Source organism: Diabrotica undecimpunctata, chromosome 8 (genome assembly GCF_040954645.1).
Source record: "Diabrotica undecimpunctata isolate CICGRU chromosome 8, icDiaUnde3, whole genome shotgun sequence".
NCBI lineage: Eukaryota > Metazoa > Arthropoda > Insecta > Coleoptera > Chrysomelidae > Diabrotica > Diabrotica undecimpunctata.
Window position 1 is genome coordinate 57793518 of NC_092810.1, and position 18320 is coordinate 57811837.

General features: G+C 32.6%; 1 protein-coding gene across 7 annotated transcripts in view; it reads right to left on the reverse strand.

Annotated features, from left to right (window-relative positions):
• The window catches only part of LOC140447590 (methyltransferase-like protein 22), a 540943-nt gene that overhangs the window by 41930 nt on the left and 480693 nt on the right, over nucleotides 1-18320 (reverse strand). For 6 of the 7 annotated variants that reach the window (XM_072540329.1, XM_072540324.1, XM_072540327.1 and 3 more), the window contains 2 exons: nucleotides 12869-13054; nucleotides 4457-4624 (listed from right to left, as the gene is read on the reverse strand). In XM_072540329.1, coding sequence (XP_072396430.1) covers nucleotides 4457-4624; nucleotides 12869-13054 — 354 coding nt within the window. The remainder of the gene's footprint in view (nucleotides 1-4456; nucleotides 4625-12868; nucleotides 13055-18320) is intronic. The other variant, XM_072540330.1, reaches the window with a different exon arrangement.

The window sequence follows — 18320 nt, forward strand, 5'->3', positions numbered from 1 at the left end:
TTTCTGTAACGAAAATTGTAGCCACTCATTAAGGAAACATCATTGCTGCAAACAAAATTGCATCTATGTGACTTTACATAAACAACACAACTGAAAATATACAGCGACATTACAGTTAAAATATTAAATTTTTTAAAAACTGGTCTACAGGAATCCAAGCGCCTTCTAAACGTCATGGTACGAATATTTTTTTTTTTTTTTAATTGACTGTACATGAGCAAAATAGTAAAGGTTTAAGATATCTAGGGAGATAAAATTCCTAAATTATTATAGAACATAACAGTGCACAGACAATCTTCCCACTACATAATCAACGTGAGAGCTCCAAGACAAATTAGAATCCAGGTAAACACCTATCAACCTAGTAGAGTGGCTATTTACCACTAGCCCATTGTCAAGTTTTACTAATGGACTCTTCTGCATAGTAGAAGGTGAAACGGTTATCATATTGGTCTTTGATCCATTTAAGATTAGGGCATTATTTAAACAGTAATGAGTCATACTTTTTACAAGACAGTTTGCTTTTTGTACTACATGAAAAAAAATATTGGAATTTAGTGCAACTGTGCTATTGTCAGCAAATTGAGTGACATAACAGCCTGATTGCTGTTCCACGTTTTCTACTCGAACACTTATTGCATCAAAAAAATTATCTAATGGATTCTGAACCAAACATGTTGAGCTATTGTTTATCAGTTGATTTAAATCATTGACGAAAATCAAAAATAAAAGAGGGCCAATGATACTTCCCTGTGGAACTCTAGAGAGGACACTTTCTTCCGAAGAAAATATTATATTCTCATTCACATTGACCTTAATTTTTTATAAACCTTTTCGATAAAAAGGTGTGGATCCACTTTAATGCAGTTCCTCTAACACCACTATGATAAAGTTTTTCCAGCAGTATGGGATGATTTACAGTTTCAAAAGCTCGTGCTAAATTAAAAAACAAACAGATAACTTTATTACCCTTATTAAAGTTCGATAAAATATGATTGCACAGCGCTAGTAGTGCATCTTGCACACTTATACCTTCACGGAAACCAAATTGAGACTTTTCTATAATGTTGTGCTTGTTAATGTACGAGAGACGTGTATGAAATGCCTTCATATATTTTTAAAAACACAGATAAAAGTGATAGGCCTCGATAGTTATCAAATTTTGATTTGTCACCCATTTTATGTATAGGCACAACTAAAGCAGTATTTAGAATTTGAGGAAAAATCCCTTCCTGAAATTAAAGGTTTACTAGAAATGTTAATTGTTTATATATGTTATGAGATACATGTGTTAACATAGAATATGGGATCTCATCCAGTCTAGCCGAGGAATTTTTTGAGATATCTTTAATTATACTTTTTATCTCTTCATCACTAACAGGATAAAGGAAAAGGGAGTGTATAGGCGAAGAAAGATTCTTAGGATTATAGTCAGGTGAAGTTTGACTAATTAAATTTTTTACGGAATTCGAAAAATGTTGACTGAAAGATTCTGCTATGTCATGAGGGTCATACACAGAAATTTCCAAATTATTTTTAAATTTACTTGGGTATTTAGAAGAGTTTCGATTTTTACCTCCGACAGTGTTTCGATTTATGATGCGTCAAGTCTCAGCCTTACTATTCTGCGCATTTATCATTTTATTAATAAAATAAGTTTGCTTGGCTAACTTAACTTTGTATTCATGATTTTTTTTTAGAATGTTATACCGTATTCTGAGCTCATGACTTTCTGAATATTTTATAGATCTGAAAATGTCTCTAATAAAATCTCCCTGATTTATTAAATTAGAAGTCAACCAGCCCTGATTTTTAGACTGTTTAGAAAATCATCTAGTATCCACCGTTTGCAAAGAAAATGCTTTATAGAATAGTTCCATAATTTTTTCATAAAATATGCAACAGTTGTTATCCGAAGATAGATGTGAGTCTAGAAAGCACCAAGATTCCCTAGAGAGTAATTGATTAAAATAATTAATATTAAGAGTGCTATTAAAATCACGTTTATAAACAATATTATCCCCCGAAAAAGAAGCATTCAAGTTCTATTTAACTGTCTGTAAAAAATGATCACTCACATCGGTATATACAAAAGAAGAAGATAAAAAGTTAATATTTACATTGCAGAAAATATTATCAATCACAGTTTTAGAGTCATTATGTATTCCAGTATATTCAAAAATACATTGATTTAAACCATAAGAGGTAAAAACATTTTTTAATCTTAATGCATTTATATTGTGCACCTTTGGATCAAAATTTATACTAAAGTCACCACAGATAAAAATAATATTATTTTTGTTTAATATTTCTGATAACATTTCGTCCATTTTATTTATGAAAGTTTGTGTATCTTTTGATCATCTGTAAAAACAGCCAACAGTTATAATGTTATTTTTATATTCCAAATCAATCAAGGAATACTCAAATATTTTATCAATCTTAGCAAGCGAACAGTTTTTAATAGTAAAAGCACAACTTACATTTACAAATATTGGACCCCCCCCCCTTTAAGTGACAAACCGTCAACTTTTGAGATTAATTTATACTATTTCAAGTAAAGGCATCTTCTTCACTAAAAAACGCCGCGCATATGCACCTTGGGGCTATATGCTAGGGTTCATAGCTTTCTCAAAATGTTGGTTATAAATACTCAATTTAAAAGATAAATACTGGTCTGAAAATTTTGAGTTCAGAGGGTTACTCATAGCCTCGGAAAAATGGTTCTCTATTAGTTTCAATAACATTTCAAGTTTTTAGGAAAACCTTTAAATTGTACACCATTTATTTTTATATCTTCATTATTTCCAATCGTGACTTTTCTTCTGGAATTTTTCCGAGAAACAGTTTGCCAATGACTTTCTTTCGACTCAGGTATTATATCTTGGTTTAAACTAATATACTTGTTACATTTTGCAGCAGTTTCAGCTTCTAAAATAGCACTGCAAGTTTGTTTTATAGTAATTTGAGGTTTTTGCGAACTTTTGACAATGCTGTTATGGTTTTCTGTATGAATATTTTGTAATTTGTTGCTTTGGGCAAATACTTGTTTATCCTCAGGTTTTTTATCTTCATTGATAAACATGGGATTTCCTTTTTTATTGGGATATAAAAAGTTGATTTGGTCTGTTAACACGTTTATTTGTTGATGCAGACCATTAATAATAAGGTCTTTTTGTTTAATAATATAATTAAATATTTTTATATCTACCTTACTGTCAATCGTAACCTGCTGAATAGCATTTAGGAAATCATCGTCCAATTTAAGGTTAGACATAGGTATCCTCTAGTTCACAGCAAACAATGTCACTTTTATTTATGTATTTCACATGATTTAAAGATATATTTAGGGGAAAGAGTTGCTGGTGTGCTGAGAGTTTGATACTTAGAACGGAGAAGGCTTTGATTGGTAGCCTAACATAATCAAGAAGAGGGAGCTGTTTTGGTCGAAAGGAGACATCGTCGTGTGTGAATTAAAAGGTCAGTCAATTATTTTTTGTAACAGAATTTTTGTATGTTTCAAATAAAAGAATCTATACCATCAGAAGATCAAAAATTATCGCTATTTTAAAATACCATAAATTTTATTAAAGTTTTTTTTTCCGTCAAAGGATAATTATTAATATTGCTTAATAAATTTAAAAGGTTTCTTTTTATATTACTCAGATTTTTTTTAAATACAAAAACATATGAACAAAGTTTCCAATTTTTCAAAATTTTCATAGGAAATGTAATTATTTTACGAATATCCAAATTTCTTGTCTATGTTGTTCTATCCATGTTATAAAAAACAAACCGATAAATATTTGGTAGATTAAAATTATTTTATATGGTACAATTTGCATTGGGACAGTTAAGCCCATGGAATTTATTTGATAAATCTTAATATTATTTCTTTTGATAATAAAAGATATTTGTATTTGTTTATTTATGTTTTTATGCTTTTCCTATTTTATCCCGATAAGGAACAACTAAGAGATACTGGAAGCCACGAGAAAAGATAAGTATAACCTAAGTTGATTTATTTTTTTTATAATAAAATGACACCCTGAGATTATTTTTTTATGTATTATTTTGCGACATTTTGATAATTAATTAAATAATTAACTAAAGAAATACAAAAAATAGAAAGGTTAATATAAAAGTAAGAAAGAGCAGATCATAATATATGTATATATATATATATATATATATATATATATATATATATATATATATATATATATATGTATATATATATATATATATATATATATATATATATATATAGATAGATAGATAGATAGATATATAATTATTAAATATTGTAAATTTTGAATCAAAATTGTGTGTGTGCAAAGAAATGTTTATTGGATGAAATATTAAGATTTCTGATAAAACATTTAGTGCGAAGAGCTTCGAGGCAATAAAGCAGAGAAAACCGAATATTTTCTGTTGTCTTAAAGTATATACTCACTGTCTGCCGCAATGATCACAGAAATATTTGGCAGTTGTTCGAGAATTTCTCGGGGGATATCGGGAGAAAGAAAGTCCAATTCTAATACCCTCACAGGATGCCTTGAAAGATTATTGTTTCGTGAAACATTGCTTTCAATTAGTCCCAAAATGTTCCCTCTGTTAATATCTGTAAAATGTAAAAATAAAAAAGTACAATAAGGGTGCCTAAAGTAAAATAGAATATAAATAATTAATATTTTTTAAGTAAATATAAATGATCTGTAAAACAAAAATTTAAACAAACGATTGTTTTAATGATGAACATAATTTTAGGAAATAAAATGAAAAATTAAACGAGCAAAAATAAAGAAAATTCCATTTTTATCAATTGCTGATTAAATAAGTCCCTTATAAGTCCCTATATATATATATATATATATATATATATATATATATATATATATATATATATATATATATATATATATATATATATATGTCTTACTTTCTATATTATTTCAAACAGACGAAGGTCGGTGGGAAGTTGCCTAAATCGTACCGCCTCCTTAATCGTACCACCTCTATTTTACTGCTTTATAGATACGCTAGAGCTTACTGAGAGTATAATTGTGTACTACAAGAGAAATCTGGCGAGTTTCAACAGAGTGGTGCATGTTCGTGCCATTCTGCGTTGTTTTATTACAATTATTGTGTTTTTGAACGTGTGCTTGTAGTTTTCGTGTGCATCCTACGTAAGCTCACACCTTTTTTAAAAGGAAGGTGTAATATAATAACACATTTGTATAATACACTTAATCTAGTATTTAAAAACCAACAGGTTAAGGCAAACAGTTTTATTTTTAGGTTATAAATTGCAAATATTTATGAAAAGTAAGAATTGCCTTGATCGTACCTCGAGACTTTTCCTTGATCGTACCGGTACGATCAAAGACACCCTGTCCTGTACTATATAGTACAGCAATAAAATTATCTCTGTCCTTGTTTTAAATAATCATAAAAAATGTTGAGACCCGTTGATTTTTAAATATAAATGTGCACTTTTTAAACATAAATTTAAATGTACAGAGTGATTAACGCAAGCCTAGTACAGACCATAAGCTTTATTTTCAATGGAACACCCTGAATATTTTTATATTTTAAAAGCTGCTTAACCTGATTTCAACGAACTATATCATGTAATGTAGGTTTCTTATGAATAACACAGGATGAAATTATAACGTATGGAAACCACTATGAAATAAAATTATTTGTATCCTTATTTTAGAAAATTATAAAAAAGGCTAGTATGTACTTCCACAGGCTTCCACACTGTATATAATTACCTACTTATTCTGGGGTGTAGAGCTAGTTCGCGTCCGTAGTAGAATACTACACGTGCACCCTGGGTAACGCTAAATGAATTAGCACATACTGGCAGTCAGACAATCTTTAGGATCTTCTGACTAAACAACACTTCCAACGAAAGATAATAAACAAAATAAACGGCCCTTGTGAGGACCGCACAACCAGATCAATCGAACCTATAGTTCGAATTTGCCATATAAACATAGAAGGCATAAGCTATGCTAAAAGCCAGTTTTTATCAAAACTATTAAAAGATGACAACATTGACTTAGTTGCTATATAGGAAACTCACTGCGAAACACAGAAGCAACTACAAAAAAGGGGCAAAATACCGGGCTATGAACTATTAGGCGCAACTTACCACCGAACATACGGCACAGCCACATATGTTAAAGAAGATATTAAATATGCTTCGCTAATCTCTACTTCCACTGATGACTGTATTTATAATGTGGTCACAAAAATCGCTACCATTACCGTGTCCAACATTTACAAGCCACCTGCTACGTTGTGGCCAGCCCAAGCAATTGAAGTACATCCTCACCCTGCTGTATACGTAGGAGATTACAATAGCCATCATGAACAGTGGAAGTACAAAAATAATGATGCGAATGGGAATGCTTTAATAAAATGGGCAGCAGACGAACGCCTGTACCTTTTGTTTGATGCCAAAGATCGACCAACCTTCAGATCCACGGCATGGAGGCGGTAATACAACCCCGACCTATGCTTCGTCTCGGCCGACAACAAAGACATACCTCTAGGGGCTTCACAAAGAGTTCTAACTGATTTCCCACACAGCCAACATCGACAAGTAATAATAGAAGTAGGAACGCAAATCCCTTTAATTACTTCTATCCCACGTCCAAGATGGAATTTTAAAAAGGCCAACTGGATTGACTTTTCTGCGGATCTGGATAAATGCCTAGGGTGAATTACACCTTATATCAAAAACTACCACAGATTTGTTGGTGCCGTCCTAAGTGTAGCCAAAAAACACATACCAAGAGGCTATCGCAAAGAATATATCCCAGGCTCGATTTTTCACAGACATCATGGAAACTGGAAATATTTCACAAGAACTAAAGCGCTCTAAGATAATAGCCATACTAAAGCCAGGCAAAGCCGCCGACAACCTAAAAAACTACAGACCAATTGCGCTCCTCTCTGCCATCTACAAACTATTAGAAAAGCTTATATATAATAAAATCAGTACAGAACTATTCCAGGTGATCCCAGTCGAACAAGCGGGTTTTCGACCAGAACGAAGCTGTGTAGACCAGGTAATGTCACTCACCACCTACATCGAAGCGGGTTTCCAAAGAAGACTTAAAACTTCAGCGGCATTTATTGATCTCTCGGCAGCTTACGATACAGTATGGAGAGAGGGCCTTATATACAAAATTCTCCATGAAATCCATGCACAGATATCAGCCCACCAAAGAAACTTAAGAATGGCCTACCACAGGGGTCAGTGCCCTCTCCACTACTATTTAGCTTATACCTAGCAGATATGCCGGAAACACAGTCAAGAAAGTTCGGATACGCCGATGACTGGGCCCTCACTACACGATGCAGAATACGAGAAACGTCTGAAAAAGTTTTGACGGCAGACTTATATATATTGGGCAAATATTTTGGCAAGTGGCGACTTCAACCAAATGCATCTAAAACAAAAGTTAGTTGCTTTTACCTGAACAATACAACTAATAATAACAACTTGCTGGAAAGGAACTCAACATACGGTTTGAAAATACCACACTTACCCACAACAAAACACCGAAGTACCTGGGCGTAACACTAGACAGAACGCTATCATTTAAAGAGCATTTAACAAAAACTGCCCAAAAGTTGAGTACAAGAAATAACATTATACAGAAGCTCTGCGGTACCACTTGGGGAGCATCGGTTTCCACTCTACTGCCTTAGGTTTTCTCGACCGCTGAATATTGTGCTTCGGTCTGGCTACACAGTCCACACGTCGACTAGTCGACGAACTTACATGTGAATACAAAAAGATCATGAACAATATAAACCTGCCGATCCACCAAGATACCGAGGATGCACGAAATACCCGTCTCCGTTCTAGAAAACCACCAATGAAAACGGCAAGAATGATACATAAGGAGTTCAACATCACGAATGCATGGTCCCAAGAATCGAACGAATGGCAAAATAACATGCTATGCATTACCCACAAGCCACCAGGTTTTGATCTTCCACGCAAAACATGGTCCACTCTAAATAAGATCCTAACCAGATATGGCAGATGTGCATACATGCCACATAAATGGGGAAAGAACCCGTCTCCTCAATGTGACTGTGGAGAGAACCAAACCATCGACCACATTATTGAAGAGTGTCCCTCAAGATCCTACAATGGTAGCCCTGAAGACTTCCTGTTTGCAACTTTAGAATCAATTGATTATATAAATACACTTGATGTTTGTTTGTAACCATTTAAAGTTTGTCAAATACCTATATTACTAGTATTTGTGTATTTGTTCTAAATATGTTGTAATTGCCATACGATAAATAAATAAATAACCTACTTATTTTTCAACTAACAGGAGCAATAACAACCTAATAAACTTGTGTTTTTGTGTTTTAGATGGCAAAAAGGACATATGCTGCCGTCGGTATGGCATACCAAAGCCAACTTTCAACCAGCATCTTAAAGGAAGAAATGTTGCTGCCAATGAAGCAATAAAAATCATTGGTCGGTTGTCCATCTTACCAGTGGACAAAGAAAATGCAAATATGATCTTCTAGATCATATTTTTAAGCTAGAAAGCTTAATGTTTAAACTTAAAATCACGAACGTAAGACGGTTGACATATTAAATTGCTGAGAAAAACCTGGGTTATGTGTCACACAATATCAAATCTCTGGATTAGCTACAGAGGCATATGGCAAGGCTGCAACTGTTGAAAATGCAGTCAGTGGTTTTAGTGTCAGTGGTGTATGGCAAGTAGACCGTACTCTCTTTAAAGATAGTGACTTTGCAACGGCTGATAATCTAAATCAGAATGACACTGAAAACGTCAACAAAGAACAACTGGAAGAACATGCAGACGATCCTGTTGAAATTGACTGTCCTTTGGTCCAAAGCTTAAGCAACAGTGATACTGAGTTATCAATAGATAGGCCTAATAGTGAAACAGCTAAGGCTGCTAATGTAGGCTTAACTTGCACTAAGATCAACATTTCAATTGACACTATTATGACACTAACATTGAGTACGATCAAGGAAACCTATGGTACGATTTAGGAAACTAAGTTCATAATTCGTACCACTTGTAAGATTTCCGAAAATAATATTTTTTGTAGTATATGAAGTTATACGACCATAGAAAAAATAATTTAGGTTGCCAAATAAGTCAACTTTATTGTTACATTGTGTTAAACCTAATTGTTCATTGTTTGATGAAAATAAAAAATGAAATTTAAAAAGTAGTACGATCCAGGCAACTTTTCCCTTACCTATTTCTACATAAATTGATCGGAAGAATGATATCATTCCATTTTCAGTGAAACATTATTCCACCTTATTTTAATTACTGCTTCTACAAAACATGACCAAATGTATTGGTTTTCTTTGCACGTACTTATAATAATGTACAAAATATTACTTTTCCTTCCCAACTGTCTTACAACCAGTTATTATGTAGTAGCGTATAACTTTATCCAATTTTATGATGTATTACGGTATGTATACTATATATGTTAGTGTAGTTGTCTTAAAATGGATCTTCTTCTTAACGTGCCTCAAGTCCCCTTGAAGTTGGCAAATAACACGGCAAGATTCTGTCTGACTTATCTCTGTCTTTAGCTATATTGAATAGTTCTTCGACTCTCCGTATCCCGGTCCAATCTCTGATATTCTTCAACCACGAGGCTTGTTTTAGACCTGTTGCTTTCTGCACATACAATGACCTCTTTATAACATATGGGGCAACCAGAAAGGAGGTATGATTATATACGTTCAATCTAAAACCCGCTGGTGTCTCCCTTTCACCTTGGGTATATATAAACAAGTAAAAGTAATAAACGAATAACATACATACATTTAACTCTCATAAAACAATAATAACTACAAATTTAAATAAGAAGCGACAAACGATATAAAAACCAATATTTATTTATAGCTAAAAATAAGTTTCTTTTTCTTGTGCCGACTCCACTAATGAAGGTTGGCTATAACTATTGCCAATTCTTCTCTATCTTCTGCTTTTCTTAAAAGCGTCTGTGTGTTTAACCTGGTCCAGTCACCAATGTTTTTTAGCCGGATTATTTGTCAGCTACCAGGACCCCTTATGGCTATATGGCTAAAGTGAAACTTGGCGGACAGAATAGATGACTGACGGTGAATCCCAAAAATTAGAGTTTGGAGATCACGAGCTGACAGACTAAGCAGAGGTAGACTACCTACAAGAAGGAAGGACGACGTCCAAAGTATCGCCGAAAATTGGCTGCAAGAAGCTCAAGACTCATTTTAATTGTGGTCAAAAGTTCTGTGTCTCTTCCCATTCTATACAACATCATTTTGTTCGTAATAAGGTCGGTCCGTGGTATTTTTAAAATGCTTTTAAAAAGCCTCCAGCTTTCTCATCAAGTCAACATTAACAGTCCAAGCTTCGGCACCATAAAGAAGAATATAGTGGATATAACATTTTATCATACGATATCGGATTTGCAAATTGAGACTTTGGTTACTGAGAAATTTTCTCATCTCCAAAAAGGTTGCTCTTGATTGCTCTATTCTTTATGGAATTTGTGATTTCGGATTTAGATCTTCAGTAATCGAGACTCCTAGGTACTTCATTTTGTCCACTTGTTCAATATCTAAGAATAAGTTTACAAAAGGTATTGTACAAGCAGCAATACTACTGAAGCAACCCAAAGCATACCGAACATAAGCAATAAATCTATGCATTCAATTAATGGTGAAATTATTAAAATTCAGTGAAATCGGCACTTGGGATGTATACAATAATAGTGACATAATTATTATAATTAAATGAGTCATCCATTAAGAATAAATTAATAAAATTATAAATACCAGCAAATCAATTATAATGAAATTAATAATACAGAAATCAATAAGGATACAATTACTCTATAGATAACGATAATTTCGAAAAGCAAGAAAAATGTTCTGTTAAAAGTTCAAACGCAACACAATATGAAATAGTTCAGGACAAAGGTAACTTCGCAACAAGTAAACGGTACTTGCTATGGAACAGCTACAATATAAGTTTACAACAACGAACATTGAATCTCCACGTGGGATTAGAGATGGACATTTGCCGGTTCTTTTCCGGAGAAGCTGTCTTTCGAAAATACAAGTGGGGTGCAGAATTTAGGCTGATGTTGCCTTATACTTGCAACTAGTGGTGTATTCTTTAAATTTGATTTGTACTACTCACAATTTGATGGGGTTGCAAGAACGGCATAGAAATATTTGCTCTTTAATATTTAATTAATATTTGCATAAAGTTGTGAAATTGCAACCATACTGGTTCCCGTTTGTCCTTCGAGTTTACCCATCATAATTAGTCGAAGGTTAGTCGAACGACTAGCTTCTGCTCTGTTGAGAACTGCTGCATTTTTCTGCTTAGCCGTCCACGGTATTTTTAGTGTTAGTCTATACAGCCACATTTCAAAAGCAGCTATAAGCGGTTAATAGTAGATATTTTCTAGATAAATGCTTCAACGCCGTATAAGACAACTGGCCATATTTAACATTTAATCATGCGTTTTAGAAGTTTCAAGTTATGGTTACAGAAGAGTAACCTCATTTTTAAAAAAGATGCACAAGCCATTTTAATTCTACATTTAATCTATTTATCTGGATCAAATCGTTCGGTAATATAACCTAGAAATCTAACCTAGATATTTAAAATTGGATATGCTTTATATTGGTTGTCCATCTATAATGTGGTAAGCTACTAAGTACCATGTATTTGGTCTTATAACAACTAATTTTTAGTCCCAGAGTACAATTCACCAGAGAGGATAGAAATAGAACAGATAAAATATGGAATAGAATGGAAGTAAAATGCTCAATTGCAAAAAAGTTGAAGACAAAAAACAGATCCCAGCAGTGGTACTGGCATGTACAAAGAATGCCAGAGCACACGGGGATAAAAATAGTATTGAAGTGGGACCTGCCGAAAAAAAAAACGAAAAATAAGACCTGCTACAAGATGGAAAATGTACATAGAAAATGTTATGATAGAAACCTAAGAAAAAGTGACTGGGAGAATATAGTTCTGTGGAGAACGAAAACGGCGAAGTCATAATGGGAAAAATCCGAAGAAGAAAACGAAAGACGGTACTGAAGCAAAACATTAAACACGATCCAAATCTGTGCCCAGCAGTGGTACTGGCATGTACAAAGAATGCCAGAGCACACGGGGATAAAAATAGTATTGAAGTAGGACCTGCCGAAAAAAAAACCAAAAATAAGACCTGCTACAAGATGGAAAATGTACATAGAAAATGTTATGATAGAAACCTAAGAAAAAGTGACTAGGAGAATATAGTTCTGTGGAGAACGAAAACGGCGAACACATAATAGGGAAAATCCGAAGAAGAAAACGAAAGACGGTACTGAAGCAGAACATAAAACATGATCCAAATCTGGATAATAAATAAAGTGAATGGTTTTCCACTCCCCTGCTACAGTTCTGAAGTGGAAATCGAAACATCAAAAATAAACTTTAGTTAAACTTATATTGCGGCTTATTCTCAACGAAAATAGTAACTGCATTAAGATTCCACAAGAAAATAGCCTGAGAACAGTATTAAGAAAAAAGTAGTTTTCTTTTCATACATTTTAGTTATAGCTGTCGAGACTATCAGTGTTTTAATTAATGAGTTTAGTGTTGCGTACCATTTTTAAATAGTTTTAATATTTATAATTTATTAGTAGCATTCCTTCAATTGCAATTATAATTGCAGTATATTTACTCAAAGGCTGTTTTATTGCTAATCGACGATTAGGACATGCAATACTCTACGTAATTACACTAGTACTATATAATATATTATATCTACTAACCTGTACAGATTACTGGGAAGTACATAGAGGCGACAATACTGGTAAGTCCAACTCCTGAGCCTAGCTCCAAGATTACTGAATCTGTAGGAATTTTTTCATGATTATATATAAGCCAATCGGCCAAAAGCAGCGCTCCTCTCCAAATTTGTAGACCAACCATATCGATTATAGTGCTCTGCTTGTGTTCTACAAATATATTATATAATAGAATGTATCTTTATAAAACATTAACCGATAATTTTGTGACAACTTTTGCGAAGGAACAGTCATTTTTATATAACCAAGAAACTTTGACAACCTTTTTATGATTGCCTCTGTAGAATACAAGGTATAGTTTATATTTTCATAAAGCTTCTACAAAAATTAAAGCTATATTCTAATAATAGTTTCTAAGTTATGCTTTTAAATATTTAGCCAAGTTAAGAAAAATAGGAATAAAAGGATCACAATATAAACTTTTACAAAAGTTTCTGGATAGAAAAAAGTAGCTGGGCTAACATAGAGCTAGGGTAAGTAAAAATTTACATGACCATTTAGACGCGTTCTTCACATAGATAGTGAGTATGTTATCAAAATTACTCTAGATCTTATAGTTTATGTTTTAACCCATTATGACCTGACGTTACATATGTGGTAGGTTTGTAGACCCGTACAAAATTCTCTTGTGCGGCTTTAGTTAGGCTATTAGCAGGTAGATGGTGTGATAGGTCAGTTTTCAAAAGCTAGTTCTGTTGTTAGAAATGACATGTGTGTAATAATTTTAAATATATTGTTTATTTTATGTGATTTATTCTAGGTGAACATGGCTGATTCGATGGAAACCGGAGTACGATTTTAGTAAGTATTATAAAACCAATTTTATTTTTAATTATGCAACATTATATATGTATTTGTTTAGCTAATAGTTCTATTTACATGTTAGGTTAGGTATTTTTCCAAACAAATGTTCATAGACGTAAGGAAAACTGGTGTTTTGTTTGTGTTGCAGATATGTTACGCTAGGTTATTATAAAGCCAAAAATATTTACAGTATAGATTATTAATTTGATTTGTCGTTATATATGGTTAAAACAGATATGAAAAAGAAAATTGGAGTTGTTTATTGACAATTTTGATTTCCTTTTTTTTTTAATTTTAGAAGGAATTTGCCCCTTCAAGGAACGTTAGAAATAGCATACATTGATTATGCAAAGGATATACGCATAGAACCACCGGAAAGTCATGTTTTGACAAACAAACATTCTGCAGACGAGGATACTGGAGAACTAATTAAAAATAACATTATTTCTGAAACATTATTAAAAAATTATAATACCTAACAGTTTCTGAAGAAATGTAACATGTTAACACGTTCACACCTCTATTTCCATTGTTCGACTGAAAACGAATTAAAAAATTCATCACACAAACTTTCCAATAATTTAAAATCAAAACTGACATTTTTTCAGCGACATATTGCTTCATAGAAGCCCATACTAACTCTATAGGATTCAAATCCGGATGATACGGGGGTAACCGTAAAACTTAATGTCCCTTATCCTCGAGTATTTTGTCAATTCCATACGTTTTAAAGCGAGGTTTGTGTAATTTTATAATGTCGTATAGTTCAAATTTCAACATGTCATCTGTAAACGAAATATTTCGAGTCGTGAGCCACTACTGCATTTCTGCTTTTCTGGAAGACATAGTTGGACATTTCTCAGTTTGTACGTTGTAATACGGTGCATTATCAATCACTAAAACGCTGTTCGCGGGCAAATTTGGTATCAGCTTATCCTGAAGCCACTTTTTGTAATTGTCGTAGTTCATTGCATCATGATAATCTCCTGTTTTTATTGTAGCGCAGATAAGCGTTTTTAACAAAACCACTTTCACCTCCAGTATGCACTATCACAAGCATCTGTCCTTTAGATACTGGTTTTTGTAGGCCCTTGTTTGAACTACCAGATCAGCTCTTTTGGTAGGTATGAGATGAATGGACGTATATTTCATCCATGTATATAATTGGGCGATTTGCGTTCCTGTAACGTTTCATACTACGTAAGAAATTCAGTCTCAGATATTGAATATTGGGATTTTCCACTAATAATTTTTTATTAGTTCTGGTTTTTCGCCAACGAAATCCCATCTTTCTAATTAGTGTTCGTAGGCTTTCTATGGAACCTGAGTAGTTGTACTCCTCTGCAAATGTTCTGTGAATGCGTTTCACAGTTGGCACTTGTTTTTATGTTATACAGAAATCCATTATATAACATCGACGACGCCCTATATCAAAATCGTCCAAGCACGTTTTTGAAGCGCTTTTTTTTCCTCGTTTTGTTTGGAGTTACAAATGAGGAACATTCGCCGTGTTCAATCAATTGCATTTCCAGAGCAATTTTTTGAACGCTGCTTAAACTAACACCTGTTGCCAATACCACACGCTCCTGCACTTTTTTCAAATCTCTACACGGTTTATAGTCTTTGGCTTCCTTTCTCATAAGTACATCTAATAAGAATGTAATCATAGAGCAAGTAACAAATAAGGGTGAGAAAAAATCAACATTTATACTGCCAGATAAGACAAATCTAAATCAAAGATAGTATACAATGGGCCTTGGATGGGGATCTTATAGACCATTACGTCATACTTTTTCCACCGCCAAATTATAAAAAATATCGTGAATTGTTTTGTGTGTGGATATGTTCGAACAATTTATTGATAATGATATAATTAAGCTACTAAAAACCGAGTCAAATAAATATGCTTATTTTAAGAATTGTCCTGATCCGTTAATTACAGCTGGAAAAACTAAATGTTTTATAGGGATTTTGTTTGTCAGCGGTTACGATGTTAAACCTTCAGAAAGAAACTACTGGGAATCATAAAAAAAAATTAAAAAAATACTCTTTTTAGCGAAGCTATGAAGCAAGACCGATTTATACAAATTTTAAAGTTTATGCACTGCTAAGAGAATAATGCCATTGCTGTATCTGATAAAATGTATAAAATTAGACCTTTTATATACAAATTAAAGAAACATTTTTGAAATAGTTTGTGCCCGTACAACACATGGATTTTGATGAAGCCATGTTTAAATAATATGGACGACACAGGTGCAAGCATGTAACAGAGGAAAACCGATAAGATTTTCCTTCAAGATGTGGTACATGAATACGTACGAAAACAGACAATAGTGTGGTTACAGTATTTCTTTGAATAGACTTCGCTATAATGGAATGAACCATCTCCTAATTACCATTCCTGACAAGAAGCGGAGACATTGTGCTGAAGAAGGTTGTTCTTGCAGTACGAGAATTATGTGCAACAAATGTGATGTTAGAATTTGTTTAAAGTGTAACATAATATTTCATACAAACTCCCGTTAATGTCTATATTAGATCTTTGCGTTACATATATGTGACATCGTTTTTTGTTTGCAGTAAAAAAGTTTTTTTAAATAATATTTTTTTATATGTTTCTACCTCTAATTAATCCAAAAATTTAAAAAAATACGGTATTACTCAAAAAATAATAATTCCAGTTATAATGGGTTAAATTCAATTTCAAATAAAACTGAAAACCAAAAGGTTATACCAAGAATTAAATTAGAATTTAAGGTATGTGCCTTAACCACTAAAATTCGGATAAAACAACTTCACAAAAGATGCTGTATATCGAAAGTATAAACTTCTCCGTGGTTGGACCGATTTTATAACGTTTCTTCACGCAGCTTTTAGTACTAAATCTGAATCTGCCATCTAAAACTAAAATATGGAAAAATTTTCAATTTATATTGTTTTGAAGCTAGTTTCTTGTGGCATTTTAAAGTAATTAATATTTGTATGGGAATAAGCCATAATTAAAGGTTAAAGTACGTTTATTGACGTTTCAATTTCCACTTCGGAAACCGTTCTCAATATACAAATATTAGTAAATTAAACAAATTTTGTTTTTTTGTTACTTGGTGAAATATTCTTCTAATAATTTAACTTTATCTGACTCATTTATATTGACAAATCAGACATACATTATACGTTTTAAAATAGACGACTTTAAAATGATATTGCCAATATTGTTGAGTTGCATTCTTGGGACGACTTTACTTGTAAGATAGTTCATTCGATTACATGAAATCAACTTTAACTTGAGAATATCCATCAGAAAAAATCATAGTATGTAATTCGTCTTTAACAATAGGTCTCATTTAGCATAATTAGAGCTGCTTCTTTGATTGTTCTCTTTTTACCATCCGTTTCTTTTAGGATTATATTTGAATCATTCCATTGAACCCTATGTTCATTATCCCATGCATGTTTACATGTTTGAGATCTATCAAATTCTCTATTTTTAATATAAGATTGATGTTCACTTATTCTAACATTTAATGGCCTTGATGTTTCACCTAAATAAAACTGATCGCATTCACAAGGTATTTTATAAATTCAATTGTTTGTCCTTTCTTGTTCACTGTTAGGTTTGGTTTTAGACAAAATAGATCATACTTCATCGTTTATACATAAGGAATTTTTAACAATCGACCCAATAGAACAGAACAACTTAGAACGAGATCCTACAGCATACACAAGGAATAATACGAGGAAAATAACAAATACCATACATAAAAGGATTATCAGAGAAACTTAAAAGGATAGAAAATAAATTCAACATTTCAACAACATTCAAAACAACAAACACATTAAGATCTATTTTGTCTAAAACCAAACCTAACAATGAACAAGAAAGAATAAAGAATTGTATTTATAAAATACCTTGTTATTGCGATCAGTTTTATTTAGGTGAAACATCAAGGCCAATAAATGTTAGAATAAGTGAACATCAAGTTTATATTTAAAATAAAGAATTTGATAGATCTCAAATATGTAAACAAGCAATGAACGCAGGGTTCAATGGAATGATTCATATATCGTCCTGGAAGAAATGGATGGTAAAAGAGAAAAATCAAAGAAGCGGCTATAATTATGCTAAATGAGACCAATTGTGTCGCAAATTCCTCGGTAGAATGTGTAGGATCTGGTTACCCATATTAAAAGAGGAAGTTATTAAAAGGAAAATACCAGTTTTAGTAAGTCAGTAACACATAGAGGATACATCATTTATGTTTTTTGAATAACAAACATATTAAATCAGAATTTGGTGTTTATTGAAAGTAAACTAAATGTACGACCAAATACTTACCATGTCGGGATAGTATTATGAGGTTTTCTCCTGGTTTTTCGCTCATTATTTTTCTTTGGAATCACTAACATAAGAATTTTACTGTATCACGGCATGTGTTTGTCTTTTTAAAGACGAATTACATGATATGATTTTTTCTGAAAGATATTCTCAAGTTAAAGTTGATTTCATGTAATCGAATGAATTATCTTACAATATGTAAACATGCAAACATACAAGTAAAGTCGTCCCAGGAATGCAACTCAACAATATTGGCAATATTATTTTAAAGTT